This window comes from Carex rostrata, chromosome 22 (genome assembly GCF_964058835.1).
Source record: "Carex rostrata chromosome 22, lpCarRost1.2, whole genome shotgun sequence".
Taxonomy (NCBI): Eukaryota; Viridiplantae; Streptophyta; class Magnoliopsida; order Poales; family Cyperaceae; genus Carex; species Carex rostrata.
The window spans coordinates 3840007-3863435 of record NC_135939.1 but is presented as its reverse complement, the minus strand read 5'-3'; the positions used below and the strand labels follow the sequence as shown (position 1 = coordinate 3863435).

The 23429-nt window shown below is 36.0% G+C and overlaps 2 protein-coding genes across 3 annotated transcripts; both read right to left on the bottom strand.

Annotated features, from left to right (window-relative positions):
- Positions 1 to 665: 665 nt before the first annotated feature.
- LOC144574177 (protein trichome birefringence-like 14) lies at positions 666 to 4761 on the bottom strand. 2 transcript variants are annotated; one of them, XM_078324061.1, is made up of 6 exons: positions 4579 to 4761; positions 4031 to 4240; positions 3569 to 3712; positions 2951 to 3146; positions 2209 to 2532; positions 666 to 1400 (listed from the first exon to the last, which is right to left on the bottom strand). In XM_078324061.1, the coding sequence occupies exons 2-6, from the start codon at positions 4185 to 4187 to the stop codon at positions 893 to 895; spliced, it is 1329 nt and encodes a 442-aa protein (XP_078180187.1). In that variant the 5' UTR covers positions 4188 to 4240; positions 4579 to 4761; the 3' UTR covers positions 666 to 892. The 2 variants fall into 2 exon arrangements, with proteins under 2 accessions (XP_078180187.1, XP_078180188.1); XM_078324062.1 differs by lacking the exon at positions 4579 to 4761 and having other exon boundaries at positions 4031 to 4316.
- Positions 4762 to 17246: 12485 nt separating this feature from the next.
- Positions 17247 to 22722, bottom strand: LOC144574048 (microtubule-associated protein 70-1-like). The gene is made up of 11 exons (XM_078323876.1): positions 22420 to 22722; positions 22246 to 22331; positions 21581 to 21646; positions 21316 to 21486; positions 20425 to 20595; positions 20185 to 20340; positions 19959 to 20105; positions 19414 to 19485; positions 18573 to 19145; positions 17788 to 17957; positions 17247 to 17703 (listed from the first exon to the last, which is right to left on the bottom strand). Exons 1-11 carry the CDS (start codon positions 22586 to 22588, stop codon positions 17682 to 17684), a joined length of 1803 nt encoding a protein of 600 aa, XP_078180002.1. The 5' UTR covers positions 22589 to 22722; the 3' UTR covers positions 17247 to 17681.
- Between the last annotated feature and the right edge of the window lie 707 nt (positions 22723 to 23429).

Below are 23429 nucleotides of genomic sequence, written 5' to 3'. Positions count from 1 at the left end.
CGTGTGATGCGTCTGCATGTGAAATTTTTAAACATTCGAATTAATTTAGTATAAAGTCAAGCGGTCAAAAAACGTTCAAAAAATGAATGCACTAAAATTAATTTATTAACCTTCTAATTTTGACTGATTGACTTTATACTAAACTAATTCAAATGTTTAAAAATTTCACATGTAGACGCATCACACGTAAAGTAGGCGGGTTTTAACGGTTCGGATTCGTCATTTGAAATCGATTTGATGAGTTTTAGAGTCAAGCTCACCAAACACTTTGGTGAGCTTAAGAGCACCCTAGTCCTACTCTTTGTACTTTTGGAAAACAATTAAATGAGTAATCTTATTCGTGATTCTCAAATGGGACACTCATTTTTCTTCCCTCAGGACTAATTTGGTGTAAATAAAAATGGATCAATTTTGTACTTTTGAAAATTTATATTTCATTTGGTAATTTTCAAGTTAAATATGATTAAGTTGGTGCGCTTTTATCCATCATAAATTACAGGTTGACAGGAATCAAAACAGACATGTTACTTGTTCCCAAAGAAAAGGGATTCCAAAAAGAAAGAAAGAGAAAAAAAAAATCAACAAGCATGGTATCAGTATAATGCAAACGAATCTTAGCATTCACAAAAGCATTGCAACTCATTTACACTTGAATACAAAATGCATGAGTCGTCCTCTAAACGGACATTTTAATTTTATATTGCTCTTTATTGATTTTTTGTAGTTTACCACATTCAATGGTCATACAAAAGATAACCTCCCTGCATCAAGCTATAAGCAAAAGAATGGTGAACTATACATTAGCTCTATGCAAATGAAAAATCACTATTCACAGCTCTACAAGCTAAAAATACAAATTAATTCTCGCCTCAAAATACATACTATTCTAGACCTAAATTCGTGCAAAAAGAATCTCATTCCATGTGTCAGGTACACCGGGTAAACACCAATGCAAGCAATCATGAATCCCATTTGATGACTTGCTATATTTCGAAATATGACACTCATCTCTCAGTTGGGACAGTGCAGTTATATCCAACAGCCTGACAAAAGACCCACTAACTGCCTGCTCTGCAACAGGGTCACTGGACTTCTCCAGTGACACCTCGCTACCCCCTCTTAAAGGCACTGTGTTGTCACAACTGCCACCAGTGTTCCAATCCCCATTGACAAAATGTCTTGGAGACAATGTTCTTAAGAAAACTTTCAAATTAGGGTTTCTGACAATTTGCGAGTTGAGCCACAAAACAATACTATGTAGAGTCAGGTTCTTAGCATTTGTAAGGTCTGAGAGTTTACTGTCACCAACAGGTTTACCATAAGCATGAAGCTCCCAATGATTTCCCTGAAATTTGCCTCGATTCCAGTGGTGACCCGTGTTTAGCACAAGCACATGAAACCTGAAAAAAAGCATTGGTTATAATCAGGCATTCCGTAAAGAACCATTGAAGCAATAATTCACAACTGTATCATACAAGTAATGTTTAAATAGTTTGCCCATAACAGTACAAAATATTTGCCAAAGCACTAGCACACCAACCCGAAATAAAGTAGCAAAGTAGACTTTGTTTGTTGGACAGAGAATTCACAACTATTCCATATTAGTCAAGGTTGAAAATAGTTGGCCTGTAACAAAACAAAATATTTGCAAAAGCACAGGCACCTAAAATCTGAAATAATTTTAGGTGAATTAGGCTTTTTGCACATGGCACCAATATTTACAACTGTACCATAAAAATAGGATTTGAACACAGTTGGCCTGTAAAATAACCATGTTTACCAAAGACTTCAGTTGAAAAAATGTCTATGGTGTTATGCACAGCACCAATCAGATGATGCTACAGCTCTGAATCTCGATTATTGAGATTAAACTGCTGATCTAAGCACTTAATTCAATCTACATGCGGAAATCTTGTAGTCAACAAAATTTACACTTTTTAAGATTCTTTTACTATTCTTTTGGATAGGCAGGAAAACATTTACTTTAAAAATTCTAGATAGTTCACGAATACGGTCACTTTTCATATAAAAAAATAGTAAAAAATCCTAAAATTTTTTTAACATTTGGTGTTCCTTTTTTCAATATATATATAGAATTGAGTGGTTTGGATCGACCATTTGAATCTCAAAAATCAAGATTGGAGCTGCAACACTGGTCAATCAGACTAACTTCAGAAATATTTTATTTGATAGGGGGAAAATAAGAACCTGTCAAGATACTCCTTTAAAAAGGTCACGGGTCGGTCAAGATGCAAAGCATAAGACACAGATTTAGGATCCGACCCATTAAGTAGAGGCTCGAGTTCACACAAGCTAGCAGACCAATAGAAGAGGACAGTGGTGTTGGTCCTTGGAAAACGATAGGCCCACCCGTCAGGTCTGATGGCACCACGGGCCTTGACTAGGCCAAATTCCCAGCCTACATCCTGGACTTGCGGAGTGGGTTTGCCACCTGTGATCATGCACATCATGGACTGGAACTGTTGCCTGCCTAAAGAGTCTCCGACAAAAGCAAGAGTCTTGTGTTGCATCCTACAAAACATGTTAAAAGTTGTATAGATTATATATAGACCAACATTCTCAAGTACCTCGAAAAAAGGAAAAAAACAAAAAATTAGTAACCAAGACAAGAGGGAATTTTTACACAAACACCTGTGCCAAAATACCTATTTTATCCCTACAAGACGAGAATAAAAAGTAAGCCCTCAAAACATGAAAAATGCCCAATGTACTCCCTCTCCCCATTTACATCCCTCCATCCCCAAAGATATAAGGACAAAAAGAGGAGCAGTTAGGGCATTCAAATGAAATTAGGGGAAGTGTATACAATGTGTTCTTCATGTCAGGTATGTTGCAGTGCTACACATAATATTTTTGATGTTATCAAGCCTTATTGGGCATAAACGAATTCATTCCAATAAAAGAGGAGCAACCGATGACAATGTTGTACCTTTTCAGGAATCTGAGCCCAGTAAAAGAAGGCATTTGACAATTTTGGGGTTGCCATCTGAACTTCTCGAAGGAGAAATCAGGACGCTGCATCAGTTTACAAGCCCACATTTCAGACAGCCACCTCTTGCATTCTGATCCAGAATAAAACGGTCTCCTCGCATCTGGGACCCATTTTCCTTTTGCATAGTTACACTCTGTAGGAGTCCATTGTCAAAATGAGAAATAAGTGGAATAAATCATACAGGAATGTGGCATGAGAAATAAAACAATCAAGAATTTTTTTTTGCATATTTTGTTCCTACAGTCTCAAAATATTGTGTGTAGGCCTGGAAGAATGAGAAATATGCCATATGGCCCTTCAAACATAAAAATGTCACATTTACCCCCTTAATCTTAATTTTGCAAAAAAACAAATCTAAAATGGCCCTCCTACCTCACCTATGGTAAGAAAGCTGTGATCATGACCAATGATAATAAATTCCAGGCATCTTTAGGAAAAAAAGATTTTCACCTTTTATTAGGCCTATACAAGATTTCTTAGTTTCAATAGGTATAAAAAAAGATACAAAAATTCCCAGGTGTAAAAAACTTATTCCACAAGATTTCTTAGTTTCACCTTCGGGGTCATTTTCTGTCAATTCATCGTCTTTTATCTCATCCTTCCATTCAATATAATCTATATCAGGAGCTTCACTTGTATCATCTGGTACTTTGCTCGGGAGTTTACTCCCAGGAACAGATTCTTGCAGATTCGCAAAATCTGTCATATGTAGAAAAGAAAAAGAAGAGATGCAGTGAGCGTTCAACCAGAATTACAATCCAACACAGCTAATACCAGCACTTGATGTATGCACCAGTAAAGACCTGACAAGTACTAATAGTTCGTCAAATATGTTTGTTATTGATAATTCGATACACCTTATCCCTTTATTGTGGTTTCTGCTAGGACTTCGGGCTTTATTTGGGGATTGGCATCAAGTTAATTCAAATACCCCAAACAAAGAAAAGAATTTACTATAGCATCCCATTCAAGAGCAGTTACAAAAAGATCTGAACTTTAAAATCGTGAAGCGAATACCTTTAGGAATGCTCTTGAATTGGTCAGAAGAGAGACCAAAGGAGGTAATAAGTGGGTTTCTTTCCCAAGAGCATATAATAAGTATGGCAATTAGTAGGAAAATCACTGTAAAAGACAGTCTAGTCTTCGTTAATTTATGCCAATTAGCTCCCTTCATGCTTGATGAAATCTCAATAGCTCGTTAGATTTAGAAAAAGCGAACTATCTTCTCTGCACAAAACAAAAGCGAAAAAGAATTTGCTCCTAAATATAATCAGCATAAAGAGCACAAAAACATGGCATAGTTTATCAAAAATACATAACTTGATTCATCAAAAATACAAAAAAAAAAAAAAAGCAATGGGATCCTAAATCTTATCTGACATTTTAAACATTATATTGAAATTGTTATGGAAGGATGTGGATAGTCAAATTCCAGATCTACTTGTATATTAAAATATAAAAGAAAACAACAATTGGCAGCTACGAGATGATGGATTTTACTCAGATATCATACAGCTAAATTCTTGGCCACCAAAGCTTCACCAAAACCAAATCAACAAACTCACATTATAACAAAGCAGGAGGCAAGCTCATCCAAAACATCGAATCGCGAGATCTCACGAAGACTGAACCTGAATCATCAACTCGGCAGATCCTACGAATGGATTAGCGAGGTAAGAAGAAACAGTGAATACATGGGAGATAGAAAGAATGTAAAGAGATGTGACAGTGAATCAGGTTCAGCTTTTGAGAGTCTGAGACCATAGGATGGACTCTGCCAATTTAGTTACTTTTCTTTTTTGTTTTCTTTTTTTAATTCCGGTGTCTGTTCGGTCCCGCCGAGTCGCAGACCGTACAATCTTTCGCTAAGAACAACAATTCGTGTACTTAACATAATAATACCACTTATATCTAGTTTCACTGATATTTGATTACATCTTATATTTTTAAAGTTTTTAAAATTTTAAATGGTTGATTGAAATCATTCAATATGATGAATTACAGAGTAAATTTTACATTTTTTTTTTAAAAACTTACTATTTATTAAGTATTTTACAAAATTCTTGTTTACAAACCATTTAATTTTTGTACTCATCTTAATAAATAGTATAAAAATTCAAAACAATATATAATTTGATATGCAAACACATTTTAATATATCCTTATGTTGAACGGTTTGGGCTTCAAAAATATAAGTTGTAATTCAGTGTCACTAAAAAACAGTATAAGTGAATCATTCACTAATAACAATAAAATTAATTCTAGTGTACATCTGAATAGTGAAGTTATTCTAATTTAAAAAATAAAATTATAGAAGTATTTTTTTAGCTATTTACATTAAACCGAATACTAAATTTGAGTTAATTTAAAATTTAATTATTTATTTATCATAACTCAATTAAAATTTCAGTTAATTTTTTTTAATTATTTGTTGAAGGCCAAACGATTTTAAAATCACTTTAAATTTGATACGTGTGCTAGTAAAGAAATGAAAAATGCTCTACAATTATAGTTTTGTAATCTGAAGAATATATTGTTTTAGTTTTCAATATATTAAATAAAAGTACATAAAAGTTGACTGTACACTTAAATTATGCATCAAACTCGGTTCATTATATAAATTCATATCTTTATTTTTTTTTTTAAGTCTAAACAATTGAGCCAAACTACTCAATATGAGTTTCATATGAAAATATATTTAAAAATAATTTTTTTTATAGGTAGAAAATAGTGATCTTCAAATGGTTCAGAATCTTTAAAAAAATAGCAAAACAAAATTAAATAAAAATTTAAAATCTGGTTTTCATATTTTATTTTATTTTATTATACAAAAATCGCATCGAACAGTAGGATTGATTGCTGAGAGCCTGAGACTTTAAAAATGAGATATGAATTAATAACATGGACCAATATAGGCATAATAGCCCCACTCAATAATAATATAATGATAATTATTGATAAGATGGTAACAATCAATAAAATAAAGAGAACACTTGTGCGTTCACGTTCCTTGAAGATAGATCTCAGTTGACTCGGGAGAAATTTTTATAAAATTATGGCAAATGGACATAATTAATTTGCTTCCTGCAAGCGACAATCAGTTCGGTCATTTTTTTTAATACCCAAAAAAAAAAAAAATTTACCAAACTAACCAATATTTTGATTTTTTTTTTTATTTCTACCCAGACCGCCTGGCATACTGGCGGTCTAGATCTGTAGTGAACCGCCAGGTGGTGGGGCGGTCCACTAGGAGACCTGACCGCCCACAGCCCGGGCGGTCCACTATGCATCAATTAAATCTGAACCGCACATCTTAATGGGTAACTTAATCTGGGTCGTCGGTTAAAGGATTTTCATTCAATTGACTTCTCTGAAAATAAAATTCTCCGGGCTCAACAGAAGGGCTGCCGCCCCCCTGCCACCCCCCGTATACTCTTAGAATCAGGCCCACATACATAACACTAGGTGTAATATTTTTTATTATTGTTTTAGATTCGATTCAATTGAATTCGGAATTATGGTTTATATTAAATGCGATTGAATTTGGGATTGAGGTAATTATTTTGGTAATTATATTAGGCATGATTGTATCATTTTCTCATATCATATCTAATAACTGTCATAATTAGATTTAATTGCTAGTTAGAATCAATCAATCATGTAATCCATATTTAATTACTTTTTAAATCTAGGTTGTGAAGGAAAAATGTTAGTTGCACTACATACTGGTGGGAAGCTAATTAAGGGTGCAGATGGCGTGTATTACACGAAAAATGCTGCATTTGGCTTTCCAGGTTAATGAAAGTACTACATTTCAGGAGTATGCGGGCCTGATTCTAGGAGTATGTGGGCCTAATTCTAGGAGTATGCGGGGGATGGCAGGGGGCCGGCAGCCCCTCTGTTGAGCCTGGAGAATTTTATTTTCAGAGAAGTCAATTGAATGAAAATCCTTTAACCGACAGCCCAGATTAAGTTACCCATTAAGATGTGCAGTTCAGATTTAATTGATGCATAGTGGACCGCCCGGGCTCTGGGCGGTCAAGTCTCCTAGTGGACCGCCCCACCACCTGGCGATTCACTACAGATCTGGACCGCCAGTATGCCAGGCGGTCTGGGTAGAAATAAAAAAAAATCAAAAGATTGATTAGTTTGGTAAATTTGTTTTTTATTTTGGATATTAAAAAAAATGACCGCAATTAGTTACTAGTTATATTATCTCCTCTTTTATAACCAGAAGAAAATGTCACAAAGAAAATATTTGTTATCACTTAAAAATTTTAAATAGAGTTACATGATAAACTTTTCTCCAAATAACACGCAATTAGGTCATGAATTGGTCCAACCTAAAATTTGAAGACCGTTATTATTTTAAATTTAATTACTTTGTACAAAAAATAAATATTTTAAAGGGGAATTTCACGTATACCCCTCAAAAACTTCAAAATTGCATATTCCCCCCTCTAAACATTAGAAATACGTATTTTTCAAAAACTCACAAATTTATTAATTTTATTGTCTTTTATAATAAAACACATTCTAAATTTATAAAATGCCCATTTTACTCTTTTATTAAAAGTATAAAACGTCCATCTGACTCAAGTTTGATTCTGAAGGATTCATCTACCGTTTGATTTGCTTTAAGATCTGTGCATGCTAGATCAGCAGTTCAGCACAAATCTTGAAACGAACATACACAAATATTTAAGTAATGTGCACATACCTTAATGCAATGTGCACGGATCGGAATTGCTTTAAGATCTGTGCACGCTATATTAGCACGAATCTTAAGGCGAACACGCACTGATATTGAAGCAACGTGCACATATCTTAATGCGATGCACGTGGATCGGACAGTAGGAACATTCATATTCAAATTTGAGTTAAATGGAGCGTTTTATGCTTTTAATTAAGGGTAAGATGAGTATTTTTTAAATTTAAAATGGGTGAATTTTTGAAGTTTCGAGGGGAACGTACGTAATTTTGAAGTTTTTGAGGGGTATACGTGAAATCCCCCCATATTTTAAACACTTTCTACGAAAAGGAAAGCAACGGGGATTTTTTTGATAAACCATAATTAAGAAAATATTTTTTACTGATCCAGCATGATTGCTTTTTTTTTTTCAAAAACCAGAAGGACCGGAGCGCTCCTCCGGTCTCAAATTTTGCCTTTTCTCAAGACCGGAGGAGCCCTCCGGTCTTAACAATTTTTCATATTTTTCACCTTTTCGATTGATAGTGGTGCGGCGGATCGTGCAGCAACTCATTTTTTTTTCTTTTTTTTCACCTTTTTTTTCTCATCAAAAATCAGAACCAAAAACAAGAAGGACCAGAGCGCTCCTCCGGTCTCAAATTTTGCCTTTTCTCAAGACCGGAGGGCTCCTCCGGTCTTAACAATTTCTCACCAATTTTTATTTTTTGGGTGCGTCGGTGCGGCAACTGTGCAGCAACTGTGCAGTCACGTTTTATTGTCTTTTCTTTTTGCTATAAATCATCTTCTCTCCCATCAGTCTAACATAAATTCAGAAAACTTAATCTTATAAATTTGTTCTTCTCCGTCATTTTAAGCTGATAATCAAGCTCCACTGAATTATTGTGTTGTTACAGATTGGCCTCTTCTGTGTTGGTAGCTTTCATCTAAATATTGTAGTAAGTTTTTTTTTCAATTACAGTAGTTATAAGGTTGTAAAATTAAAAATTAGTTACTAAAATGACTAAATTTAATCGCTTTGGATGGTATGGATTTGATATGTTAGGTTTTACAATGTCGATGAGTTTTGTTTATAATTTGTATGTAGTAGTGTTAAAGTATGGATTTGATCATTCTGTAAAATTGCGAAATAAAAAATTTTAGTATTTTTTTTATATGTTTAGGTTTTAAAGTATTATAGTGTCGAGAAGTCTGTTTTACAGTATGTATGTAGTAGTCTTAAAATTAAAAATGATATCGATGATTGATTGTTAATTTTTTTTTCAGATAATGTCTGGAGTAATAATAAATGTTTATCATAGACGCGAAATTTCAGACGCACCGACTTGCACATTTCCTGTTACTAACTTAACAAGTTTTGATGAGCTAAGAAAACACATATATGTTGGCATTCGTTTGCTCCCTAGCCAGTTCGATCTGACAATCAGGGCTCGTTTGAACACGGCACCACCTGGCTCAGCAGAACAATACCAGTTATTTAACATAGACCGCGAAGACATATGGCACATGGTGCTTGGACATGCCACTCCGGTACTGAATTTTAAACTTCTTGAATTAGTGGTTGAGTCAGTACCAGTTGTTAGTCAGACCAATTATGACCCATATCCGGGTAGTGTACCTGGAAGTAGCAGACACACAACGGTACCTGATTCACCCATATATTTTGATGACCCCCCCGAAATACCGATAATGGATGATATGGTAAATCATTTTCACGAGTTGAATAATGATACTAGCTCAGACACAAACTCTAGCTCAGACACAAACTCTGACCTTGGTGACCGAGTTGTCGGGGAAGATGACATGGCTGAAATAGAGGATCAAATTAGAATACAAGATGTAATGAAGGAGTGGGAAATGTCTATTCCCTTTATTAATCGAGGATTGCAGCATCCTATTCTGGCATTTAATGACGATGTACCGATGCCGTACGCGGATGAAGCATTTTTTTATTATCCACCTAGAATTGACGGTCAATTTTCAGTGGGACAGATGTTTGAATCCAAAGCCGATCTTAAATCCGAGTTGGGTGGATTTGCCTTAGATCATAACTTAGAATTACAACAAACCCATACCAATCGTACTGGCTATATTGTTATATGTAAAGCAGAGGGGTGTCCATGGAGGTTATACGCAAAAACTACTGAGACAGGAAATTGGACAATTGCAACAAACCCATACGAGCACAATTGTTACAGTATTGCTTGTAAAGTTGACAGTCGTCAGCTGACTGCCAGGATGATTGCAGATGTAATCAAACCTGGTCTAAAGGAGGACTTGGAGATGTCAATTAAAGCATGTCGATTTGCAGTTAGAAATAAATACAAAATGGTTCAGCCTTCATACAACAAGATTTGGAGAGGGAGGGAGTTGGCTATTGCTGATTTATTTGGTTCTTGGGAAAAAGCCTACGAACTGCTACCTTCTCTGCTCGGTGCAATGCAGATGTCCACCCCAGGCACAAAATACATAATTGAGCACGAACCATCTACAAAAATTGGCATCCGTATTTTCACCCGTGTGGCATGGGCTTTCGGTCCATGCATTGAATCCTGGCCATATCTCCGACCAGTTATAAGTGTAGATGCTGGACACCTATCCGGCAGGTATAAAGGGAAATTATTCATGGCATGCGCTTATGATGCAGAACAACAATTATTGCCAATTGCTTTCGGGATTGCGGATGAGGAGAGTTCATCTAATTGGGGCTGGTTTATGCAATTTGTACGTGAAAATGTTGTCGGTCCTGGTCGGATATGCGTTATATCAGACCAGCATGCTGCCATTCGTTCAGTATTTGATAGAACAGATTTAGGGTGGTGTGAGGAAAGGGGTGAAGCAGTTCATCGATTATGTTCTCAACATATTGCGTCAAATGTTTACAAGCTGTGTAAGGACCAAATGATAAAAAAAATATTCAAGAAATTTGTTTGTAAGATGAAACCTTGGAGGTTTAATGAGGGTATGGATTTGATAAAAGGTAGGAGTATTACTACTCATCAGTATGTCATGTGGTGTGGTAAACGGTTGCAAAATATCGAAGAAGAGCCTATGCAACTCCATAAATGGGCACAATGTCATGACGGAGGCCTGAATAGGTGGGGTATAATGACTACAAACGGATCAGAATCCTTGAACAACGTATTTCGAGTGGCTCGCCAACTACCTGTAACAGCAATAGTTGAGCGCACATTTTACAAAATGGTGGATTGGTATGTGAAAAGAGGTAACGTCGCTCAACAGTGGGTTCAAAGAGGAATGAGATTTTCAAATAACATATTATCAGTTTTACAATATCGGACTTCAAAAGGATTAAAGCATGTAGTGATACCAATGGGACCCAACGTTTTTGAGGTCGTAGTTCATGATGGAGTTGTCAGAACGGTATCTCAGCTGTTTACTTAAATTATCAGTTTAAATTTATAAATGGTAACATTTAATTATTTTAATTTGGTTATTGTAGGGAGTGAAGGGAGACATGAAGTATGAAGTTAGATTTTCATTTGGAGAGAGGGGGATGCCTGTTTGTCAGTGTCAAAAACCGCAATTTACTGGCATTCCTTGCGACCATGTCCTAGCGGTGTGTTGCAAGTTACGTCTAAATTCGACGAATTATGTAAGCCACTATTATAGCGTTGAAAATTATGTCAACACATGGAGAGGTAATTTTTCCGGCTTTGGTAACGCCCACAATTGGCCATTTGAAGCTGGAGCACCCACAATCAGGCCGGACCCAAACAAAATTAATAAGGGTAGGAGAAAGCACAAGAGAATTCCAAATTCTATGGATGATATGGAAGCTCGAATTAGGCCTCGCAGTGCAGTACATCGTCCAGAGGGATCAAATAGAACAAGAACTTCAGGTTGGAAATTACATAGTGAATAAGTGAATATTTTAATTATTTGATACATGTAAACATTTTTGTGTTATTATTTCTTAGGAGCAACTGGTGGAAGACGAAAAAGCGTATCTGGTCCACGACCAGAGGCATCCGCTATGTATGCCGAGGCAACTGCTACACATGGTTCACGAAGAAGCGTATCCGGTAGCCGTCCATCTGGTAGCCAAGCAGAGGCATCCGGTAGCCGTCCATCTGGTAGCCAAGCAGAGGCATCCGGTAGCCGTCCATCTGGTAGCCAAGCAGAGGTATCCGGTAGCCGTCCATCTGGTAGCCAAGCAGAGGCATCCGGTAGCCGTCCATCTGGTAGCCAAGCAGAGGTATCCGGTAGCCGTCCATCTGGTAGCCAAGCAGAGGCATCCGGTAGCCGTCCATCTGGTAACCGTTGGAGTAGAATATTCAGACGTGGTAAACACTGAAAAAATTTGTAGCTGTTCTGACCTTTGCTCATTAATCATTAAAACTGTACTTATCTGTAATATTTTTGTATAGAGAAGTTATGTTTTCTGGAAACTAGACTTCCATACCTTTAATTTGGTATAAATTATATCAAAATCCATGTAGCCGTTTTCTCTAAATCGAACTTTTAATCTGCTCAACATCTGGGACTGCTTAATAGAAAAAATTTGTAGCTGTTCTGACCTTTGCCCATTAATCATTAAAACTGTACTTATCTGTAATATTTTTGTATAGAGAAGTTATGTTTTCTGGAAACTAGACTTCCATACCTTTAATTTGGTATAAAGTATATCAAAATCCATGTAGCCGTTTTCTCTAAATCGAACTTTTAATCTGCTCAAAAGCTGGGACTGCTTAATAGAAAAAATTTGTAGCCGGACCAATCTGGACCATTCCTTTAACTTCGCACCAATCTCAAAGCACAAATAATATTGGGCCCCCTGCAAAATCCCGAATAGGCCGGCTGAGAATAAATCTCAAACCATAAAGTGAAAGGAATCTTTTACACATAACGGATTAAGACCGGACCGGCCCTCCGGTCTTGGTTATGTATTTTTGGAGAGACCGGACCGGCCATCCGGTCTTGATTTGTTTATAATTTTTCGGATCTTCTGTGACACATGCAATTGTAATGGATAAAACAGATTAAAATTTTGGGAGACCGGAGGAGTCCTCCGGTCTTGAGTAAAGGAAAATTTTAAGACCGGAGGAGCGCTCCGGTCCTTCTGGTTTTTGAAAAAAAAAAAGTAATCATGCTGGATCAGTAAAAAACATTTTCTTAATTATGGTTTATCAAAAAAATCCAAGCAACGGTGTCGGCGGGTGAGAGCTACGCTTATAGGTTTACCTAGTTAATTAGAAGAATGTTTGGGTAGTCCTCTATATATTTTATAAAGAGGGGTGATTATCTTTAACACCTGCTTTAGAAGAAATTATACATCACCATTGAGTTGTTACTTTTGTATAAATTGAGTCGTTACATCCACCATCAGATCAACGACCAATGCTTAAGAAGTAGAGTTGTTTGAACAGGTGAAATAGCTGAATTTTTTTTATATACCATAATAAAAAAATAAAAAATATACAAACACCTCCGTTTTGATGTAATTTCACTTTTACGAAGGCCGCAGAGCCAATCTGCGAAGCCAATTTGAGGCTCGGAGGCGCGGGGGGTTTTGGGTTGTTGTAACATGCAAAGTGGGGCCACAGATTGAGTCTGCGGTCCCCCCAGAATGAGGCCGCAGAGCCAATCTATGGTCTAGGTAAAGGTGAAATTCCTCCAAAACGGAGGTGTTTTAGCTTATTTTTTATTTTGGTATTTAAAAAAAATTTGGGATGAAATAGAGATGAATGAAGTATGTGAAAGAGAAATGATAGCAACATATCCTTCATAAGAAAATAAATTTCATGGATTGATACATTACCTTCTCTAGCACGAAATATAGCGTTGGTTTGTTTTTTAATCATTTTTGTTTCTTATCAACTTAAAATTCGATTAATTATTCTCAGGATAATGTTGGAGAAAACCTCCAAGGAAAAGGATGGATAAGAGTGGTCATCCCAATAGCTCATGCAATTAATTAATTTTATTTATTTATGCTAAATACATAATAACTAGCAATACCACAATATACATCAATGTTAAAAGTTATTTCGTTTATGGCTTTAAAATATACAATTTAATTGATTTCGTTTCATACAATATCTTGATTATGAATTAGCATTTTTTTTCTCAAATATAAATTTGAGGTCAAGTCATTCAATACATTTCAAGCCCCTGTGTTTTAATACAAAGGATTTATTATTTTGTGGGTTTCGAACCCATTATCTTTCACATAAAAACTATGTGTATTTGCCACTAAATCAAAAACATATTCTTGATTATGAATTAGCATGTATAACACCATAGAAATATAAATTACCTTAATTCAAAAAAATTAATCTTTGGCCAACACACACCTATGTTTTCAGGATGAAATTCGAAAAATAATTAGCTTTATATAATGCACAATGTGATAGGATGAACAAGGTGAATAATAACAAAACACAAGATAAAAATAGAAGATAAATTTAGCTATGTAAATTTCAAAATTGATTTACAACATAACATATGTTTAAAGATAGAACAAATAACATATGTTTAAAGATAGAACAAGTCACAAGTCATTCTCTCTAACAAGTACAAATCTCTTTCCTGTAACACATTAATTACCTTTTTTTGTTTGATTGTTGACATTGTTGCCCGAGATTTTTATTAATATTCAATATTAAATAAAAATTAATACAAATATCTACGATTTTTCAAAAAATTTAAAAATACCTGGGTCGCCAAAAAACTCGACGGCCCGAGTGTTTATTTGTCGCTGTAAACTTGATAAATTATATAGAGTCCAGCTAGTATGACATCGGTGTCATATGACATCAACTATAAAATTAATTGGATAGATTTTAAACGACTAATCCAAACTGTTCAAACCGATTTACTTTATGAGTGATGCGTTTAAATGCAATTTTTTTATATTTTCTAGTTATTTTAGTATCAAATCAAGCGGTCAAAATTGTTGAAAAACGAATGCATTAAAATTAACTTAAAAACTCACACATTTGATCGCTTGACTTGGTACTAAATAAATTTTGCAGGTAAACATGCAACTAATGAAATAGATGGATTTGAACGGTTTGAATTCACCGTTTGAAGTCGATTCGATAGGTTTTGGAGTTAGTGTTATATAGGTTGAAATGACAATAATATCATACTAGCCAAACTATAGTACTACAATTTTGAACATCATCTTAATGCAATTCAATTGTAAATTTAATACGAACTAAACAATTTATATTTTAAGATCCTTTTAAAAGTTACCATTGGTAGCTACTACCAATCATTTCAAAAAAAAAAAAAAGGGTTAAATATGACATTTCTTGGGAGGTAAATACGCCACCTTGGAATTCCAGCTAATATACATTTGAAATTTGTGCCCAAAAAAAAAAGCAGAACATGCCGTACGAAAAGTCACAGTCTTGGGTACCACAACAAATCTATTTGGAACAAAATCCCGTGAACGTTACGGAACCATTCGGCATTCGCCACTTGGATTTCGCTTCAAGGTTGCTTTGATGGGAGAAAGAACAAACCTAGATTCGTCATTTCTTTTATCGTTTTCCTTAAGCATGAAATTCGCCGAAGGTTTGAATAAGCGATCAAAAAGTGTGGTTTTCACTTGAAGGCTACTTTGACGGAGAAAGCACAAGCCAAGATTCGTCAATTCTTTTTTCGTTTTTCTTTTAGGCATCAAATTTGCCAAAGGTTATAGTAATTAAATAGTGTAGTCGGTTGAATTGATGCTTAGCCCTCCCTCATGCCCCAATTACCTATGCCGTGTGCCAGAATAGAATAAAGCCCAAAACTCAAGATAGCTTGTACCGTGCGAAAAATCAAATTCCGGGGATTTTTTTTTTAGAAATTAAAAATTTAGATCATCGAGAAAGAAATTTGTTTTTATTAAAAAAATAGTGTAGTGTAGTCCAACAAATTTCGAACAAATATGTGGTCCAAAACAGTGTTATAAATAACAGTATGCGGTCGTCGGATTGACAGGGTACCGCCAAGCGTTTAATCAGAAATAATCGGCTATAATCAGAAATTCATGACGGTTTGGTCACCACCAACGACTAATCAGCCTAAACAGACATTTTTCACAACACTGGTCAAAAAATTTCAAAATATGGTTTCAGATAAATCCAGGCTAGCAATGTAATTAGGAATACTTCAAACTTTAGATATGATCTCCGAGAGTAGTATGACTGACTTGTGATATTTTGTAAAAATTATCTTACTTCTCTTCCTCCATAGTATAAATGACATGGTTCTCTTCTAATGCTCATCTGCTGGGATCCCAAAATGGCTTGGCTGTACTGGCCTATAACAAAGTACTACCATTGATTAAGTGCTGATACCTGTCTCGGCAACTGTACCCTTACCATACCAGTAAACCCGGACGATCTGAACATATGATTTACTGACTCTCAGTCCTTACAGGGACAGCATCTATTACCAATGTTCATCCTCTTATCATGAGATTGTCTATTATCAGTATTATGTTAAACTGTAGAAGATCATGAGTTTGAAATCTAAATATAAAGTTTTTATAGACAACTAAATAAAAATTGGTATACTAGACTTTCATATTTCTATATAAAAGTAAATGTTTTGTTTTACAACATGAGCCAATGAGCCAACCAAAGACCCATTAACTCTAGTTGGTGTTTGTAATTACTTTTTGTATTAATCCATTGCTAGTGGCACTTGCTAAGTTGCCATCTAACTTTTTAAAAAAAATCTCACTGGTGCTGTCTATTGTCAATATTCTGTTTTTGTATCTTGGTACAGAATTTAGGCCAAAGTCGGTCCAAAGGAAAACTGTCGCAATCAACACTCGAGCGCGTTGAGGTGCTGTCATCTACCTAATTGTCCATCAACGTATCCATCCCGTTAACAATAATAATTTTTACTGTTCCCCTTGTTTGTAAACAACAATTATCTATTTATTTAATACAAATGCATTTTTAATGATAAATATTACAAAATCTTTTCTGAATTTTTTTACTATTTATCAAGCCACTTTGAAAATCGCTAATCCAACGGTGCCTTAATAAAACAGTAAAATCAGAAGCCACCGTTCGATCAGCTGTTTTCAAAGTGACTTAATAAATAGTAAAAAAATTCAGAAAAATATAAAATTTGGTTTCCAAACACAATTTAATATGGAGAACAACTTGAACAGTTCGGATTGACGATTTGAACTTTAAAAATTAAAAAACAAATTGGTAGCACCAAAGCTCAGGAACTACCACTTTGATCTTAGCCAACCTCTATATATATATAAACATGTGCAAAACTAAATCTTTCATTATTAACAATTATATATACTATCTATTAATAAGTAATTATTATTATCTTTGTCTCGACCAAATCTAGCTTCATAAATTATTTTAAAAAGCCATTTTTTTCACCAGTTAGAACTAACATCTATTCAGAAAGGTAAGTTCCTCTCCAGATAAGAATAAAATGTCTGCGAGCAATTTTTTTTTTTTAGAGAACTTCTGTTATCAACAAACAGTGTACACGAGTATTTTGACTACTCAAAAACCTCTAAAACTAGTTATATTACCACTGAAAATAAATTTAAACTCAACACATTTCCACTAGATAAATATCAGTGGTTCAATCTTTAATTACAACAAATATAAACAACTGTAGAGATACAAAGCCCTAAACATGTTAAGAGAAAACTTGTCTTGGAAAGGGTGAATAATCAGAACAAAACAAATCTATACAAATAAATCAAACCTTGAGATCCCATCCATGAAATCTAATTCTCTGCACTCATGTGTTATGTTATCACAATATAGAGGTCATGTTAAAGCAACAACCGATTTGGCCCCTCCAATTTGCAGGGCTGTCAGTGCTAAATCAATCTGGCAATCCAAAAAAATGAAAAAAACAATGAAAAGTTAAGAAGATTTAAAGTAATCATGAGAGGCCTACACATCAAATGCAGCTCTTTCCTTTTGAGTTCAGCACCTATTTGAAGGTTGCACGTCAAGAACTTCGAGGCACGTTTCTGAAATTATAGAACAATTGACATGACTGTTAATAACATGTGTAGGCAATCTGGTCAAGGCAGAGAAGTGGTGCAGGAGCCTACCTCGTACTTACAGGTGCCCTGGAAATGCTGAGGCGCCTTGACTTGAAGTCACTATCTTTGTCTAAGCGCATCGCCATTATTTCTTTCTCCATTGCAGCTACTTCTCGCCTCATCTTTTTTGCCTCCACTTCCATTGCCTTTGTCAATGTTTCCACTTTCTTCTCCAGCATCTGCAATTAACATCACAAAATTGGCAGGTCAGAGATAAAGTATTTTATAAGAAGGCATTTATGATCAGATTAGAAAGAACCAAAGTACCAACAAAGTTATGGACAGCAAATCCTACCCATTTTGGTTCAGTTCCACCTGAACCTGATCAAATTTAAGTCAAAATGATATAGGGGATGCAGCAGCTTGTATGGTTGTATCTAAGTTCATGATTACATTTTTATCAATTAGATGGAAAATAGAATCCAACTTTTACTGTATAACCACATAGCACTATTTTACAAATCAATAAATATTAATTATCCTTAAATTCCAATTATATTTAGTGCGGTGGATGTCCCAATTGTGATGTGACATCAGACAACCCAACACGAGCAACCCCAAGTTTCCAATTATTAGAAACTCACGGTCATATACTGGGTCAACAAAAGCAGAATACAATATATACCATCAAAACCAGATTCCTACAGCAATGTCATAGAACTAGACCAAAAAGGCTCATCCAATCAAAACAGGGAAAAAAAAGAAGGAAACTAACACTAGCAGTAGCTGTTTCTTTTTCTTTTTGTAGAAAATTTTCCAGTTCTCTAAAATAAATTTTCAAACTAGTAACTTACCTCAATCGCACTGTTCTGGTCCTTGAGGCCCTGATCTTTCTCCTCACAAGCTTTCCGCAAGGTAATAACCTCCTTCTGTAACATATCGTACAAAAACCCAGATACCTGCTCTTCATTTGGCTCATTATCCTTGCTAATATTTGAATCTACCTGTTCCTCATTCCTCAACCCTTCTCCCTTCTCCTTTTCTTCACTGACTCCAACACCCAGGGGTGTTTTTGCATTACCAGATTTGTTTGTGTTTGAAGTTAGTGATGTGACACTACGGCTGAGATCCCTTGAGCCACCATCGAATGACTTTGATGCCCCTTTTGCACGTCTCAGAACCATACTGCTGCTAACAGAGAGGGAAGAAGGTCTGGGTGATGGTGATCTCTTGTTATTCACAGAACTACCATTGGAGATCAACTTGTGGACCTTATCGGCAGCCCCAGTACCCCCTAGTGATTGGCGGCGTGAAACTACAGATATGTCATTTCTCAAGGGCTTCCCTTCTGAGTTGGTGCGTCCTGAACTGTTTAATGGTGTTCTCAACCCTTCTTCTAGTACCTTGAGCCGAAGCTGATACTTATCCTGCAAGTTAACAAAGGCTACTTAGAATTTTATTCACACACTTGATCTCAGTTCTAAGAAGAATTTTTAAATTTTTGGCCTTGGCCTGGTCAATGCGCCTTAACAAAGCCCTTCACTAATATCACAAAATTGTATATCTAGTTATGTCCCTAATTTAACAATTGGATCTGCAGGGTTTAGAGCAATTCTACCAGGCAACTTGCACAGTAGTAAAAGGACTTCAGGTACCACTTATAGTAAATCTACTTTCTTTTGCTTTGATTGTTACCTTAAGTTGAGCTTCAATTCTAGCACTTCGTTCTGCTATGGCCAGCTTGTCGCGAAGTTGCTGCATCTCACCCTGTTGTACAAAAAATAGTAATAAATTAGCAATTTACATACAATTGTGATATTCCAGAAAAGAATTGTGATAATCAGTACTTTCGAGACATGTGTAACTTAAAGAATATAAAGTTCCTTTCGTTCGCAAATAGAACAAAATGTGGCAAATATATAAGCAATATAACAAAATGCGATATAAGCAATATAAGAAGTATCTGCATAAACCGCCAAAAATTTCTTTCTTAATGATTGTAAAAGAAGAAACGAACAAATAACTGCTTGTTAGACATCTTTGAGTAAAATGGAGGGAGTTGAGACAAGAAACAAATGATATTTTACAAAGGAAAATAAGATCCTTTTGTTTTAAGTTGTTCAGTCAGGTATTGTAGTTCTTAATTTGAGGTTTTACATGCAACAGTGATAATTCTTCCGAGAACAAAACATTGTTTAACAATTTGTCAGTACAAAAATAAGGGAGTAAGAGATTTTTACTTGCATGAACCTTCGCTCTTCCAGCCACTGCTTAACAGGCATGACTTTATCATTTCCATCCTTCCATTCATTTGCAACTACTACTGCAACCCTATTTGCAGTTACTTTCGCACGCGCCAGCTCGCGGTCCAGAGTTTTCTTTTCATCCTATAGGAACAACAAAATTTTCAGCCGAAATAGAATTATATATATACAAACTGCCAGGCAAAAGGTGAGAAAATATCACATTCATTTCTTGAACTTTGCGCTGGTAATCTCTAACAGCATTGGCAGTGGCTCCACCAGCCAACACAGCCTCTTCAAGTTCCTTCACTGTCTGGCTCAGCTTTTCAACCTCTGCAATCTTTTGCCGGTGTAATCTGTCCAAGATCCTGTTTTCCTCCTGTGAAAAAGGTACTATTGATGACATTCTAGAGCAAAATGCAGCTGGATAGGATAATACTATGGCTGTATTACCTATATATACCTGGCATATGTCAATTTGCTTTGTCAGATCTTGGTTTCTGTTTTGCAAGTCATCCACCAAAGCAGCTTTTGCCAGTGCAGTTTTCACCGTCTTCTCAGCCTCCAACAAAGCAGCCTCCTTTGACTTGGTCAACCGATCCAGTGCCTTGTTATCATCTTGAAGTTTTGCAATCTACAAGTAGGATAAATCTTCAAATCAGTGATCCCTTATCATAATTTTGTTCATTTGACTGGAAAAAGTGCATCATTAAAAAGAACTTTTGTTAAGATGTTTTCTCAGATAGGAGAGCACCAACCAAAGTGAATGAACTTTCAATACAATTGGGCAATGTTTGGGAGTGGGATAAAGGTGGAGGGGTAAGGAGATAACTCTTATTCCTTGTGAGAGTGGTGATAAGACTCGTCTCCTTATCCCAACACTTCATACCCCAACCTACATCACCTTGGGAGAGGCTATGGCACCAAAAGATTTCAGTACAGGTGCTATCCCTATTCTGGTGATTACAGGTGTATGCATTTGCCAGAGATTAATAGCAAGGTGCTTTTAATCATCCTTCTTTTGATATTCCTTTTTTTATTTTTGAAGCCTTCAGCTTTGGTTCTGTATGTTAAGATATTGAACATTTGTCTGTATATTGTATTTCCGTTTTCCCATATTAAGCTGATCATTCAGTCCTGCTGCCACTCTACAAACCATTATTTTAACCAACAGTTGCTATAAATTGACTCATTTTTAAAAATAACCCTTGGATATGATGGTTCTTACACAGCCATCAAATACAACAGTTTTACTAGAAAAGAAAATAAACTGATAATAGAACCTTGTAGAGCTTTCTTGATATAAACAAGTGGTTAATAAGGAAGCTGATATAAAAATCATCTGGTACCCTACCTCTTGACGGGCAATCTTTAGCTCCGCCTCGAGCGGTGCGAGAATGGCTTCTATGGGGGGCATGTCATCATCCTTTTGGGCTGAATGAACCCTTCGAAGCGTCGCTTCTGCCGCAAACTGGGCCGCTATAGAGGCCTTCTTCTCATCATTTAGTTTCTTTATTTCCAAATTCTATCACCAATTACACACGTGTAAGAATGGACTTATAAATTATAATGATGAGCAACAAAAGCATATTAAACGGAGATAAGTTTAGCACCAGTACCTTGCTTTCTAAAAGGGACTCTGTTTTCTTCAGCTTCTCCTCCAATTTTAAGAATTCCTCGGAAATCTGGAATGAGTTAAAAATGAGAAAGGCTACATTTCCATTTTTTTTTTCAAGAGTGCTTTTGACAGAATTTAGAAGCATGATTGACTTTCAGTTCCAAGATGTACAGAAATTTTCTTTGGTTAACTAATAGAGTTAATAACCCAAAAATAAGTTTGCCATAAATGGAAGTAAAAAAAAACATAACACGGTAAAAGATAGGATAGTGCAGTTATTGTCTCAATAAAGGAAAAGCTCACTTGATGGGGCTATCATACCAACTCATTCAGAGACAACTTGCTTTAATTTTCAGAAATATAGAACTAAAAATAAAATAAGTGGGTTAGCAAATACTTTAAACACTTCAGCTAACGGAAAGCAGAGTTTAACTTGAATTTAATCCTCATCTAATTTACTCTTGCAAACCTAAACAAAGATACATGGAAATAATTTATGATATTTTAGAATTCCAAAATTAGATAGTGTTTCCATACAGCTACATGCACAATGGCTATGGATCAAAATTTTGTTTCATTAACCAGTTTAACTGAGAAACTATTGTTACATAGAAACTAACATGTAACATGAAGCCCAATTTGCACAATGTGAAAAGAAAGGAGTACCTCTTCATGAGCTTTCTCTCTAGCTCGTTCAGACAATTTGAGTGACTTGATCTCCGCCTGTGCCTCTCCTAATTCCCTATTCTTATCTGCAATAGATTCACAACCAAAGCTTCAAGCATAACCCAAGAAACAAATCAACGCTAAAAAAAGCAATAGATCAAGCTACATTCGCACCTCTGACCTGGTTCTCGAGTCGAGTGAGCTCAACTCTGATCGGATCTGACCCGTGCATCATGTTGATGAACTCATCTGCGTCCAGGCTCCGTCGTAGCGAGGGCCTACGCCGCACAGGAGCCGCCTTGCCTCCACCAGAGCCACTAGCGCGGCCACTTGCATCTGTCATCTCCGATCTGGAACTTCAGTCGAGCATCAAGCTAGGGTTCCAGTTCAACGGAGAGAGAGAAGAGAAAACGGGGGAGTGGGAAGGGGGTTTGATTAGTGCGAATTTTTGAAATAGAAGGGGTTTGACAGTGCTTGTAAGTTGTAACTGGAAAAAGGCGGTCTAATGTTGTTTTATATTATTTAAAGAAAGCGTAAAGAGGAAACCATCATGGGAAAATAGTAAAATCCGATGAAAAAGATACTCGTCAGAGCTCTCCTTCCTGTGCACATTGTTGTAATAAATAGCATTCTAGCTGGTAAATCATTTGTCTTATACTTTCTTACAGCCTAACTGTCACGGGAGATCTGAATACAGTAGATAAATACTCGTCGCTTGAAGCAAACGAAAGTTGCGAAAGGGCAAAAAAAGGAACCAAGGAGAGACGGTGCTACGGTTGTGCTATATTTATGTGGTACCGTTTCATCTCCAGTTCAACAAAGCCATTCACCCTCCTAGTAAACCATTTTAAATGTACTGGTAAAATGCAGCTCAAAAAAAATGGAGAAGAGAAGACTCCTAAAGGAAATGTCCGTTATAAGGCTCCCACCGAGCCGGCTGCCGAACGGAGTGGGTCCGTACTAGATTCCTCACCTCCCCTGTAAATGCTGATACAGCTAAAAACGGGGTTTAGACCAGTTCAAAGAAGGCAAAAAAATAACGGGGTTTAGACCAGTTCAAAGAAGGCAAAAAAATAACGGGGTTTAGAAATTAGAGAGCCCACACAGGACAAATTAAACGGTCATTCCGTGTGGGCCTGTAAAGTAAGCAAGCAACGCAATGGGCTCCCAAAAGTTTGGTTGGT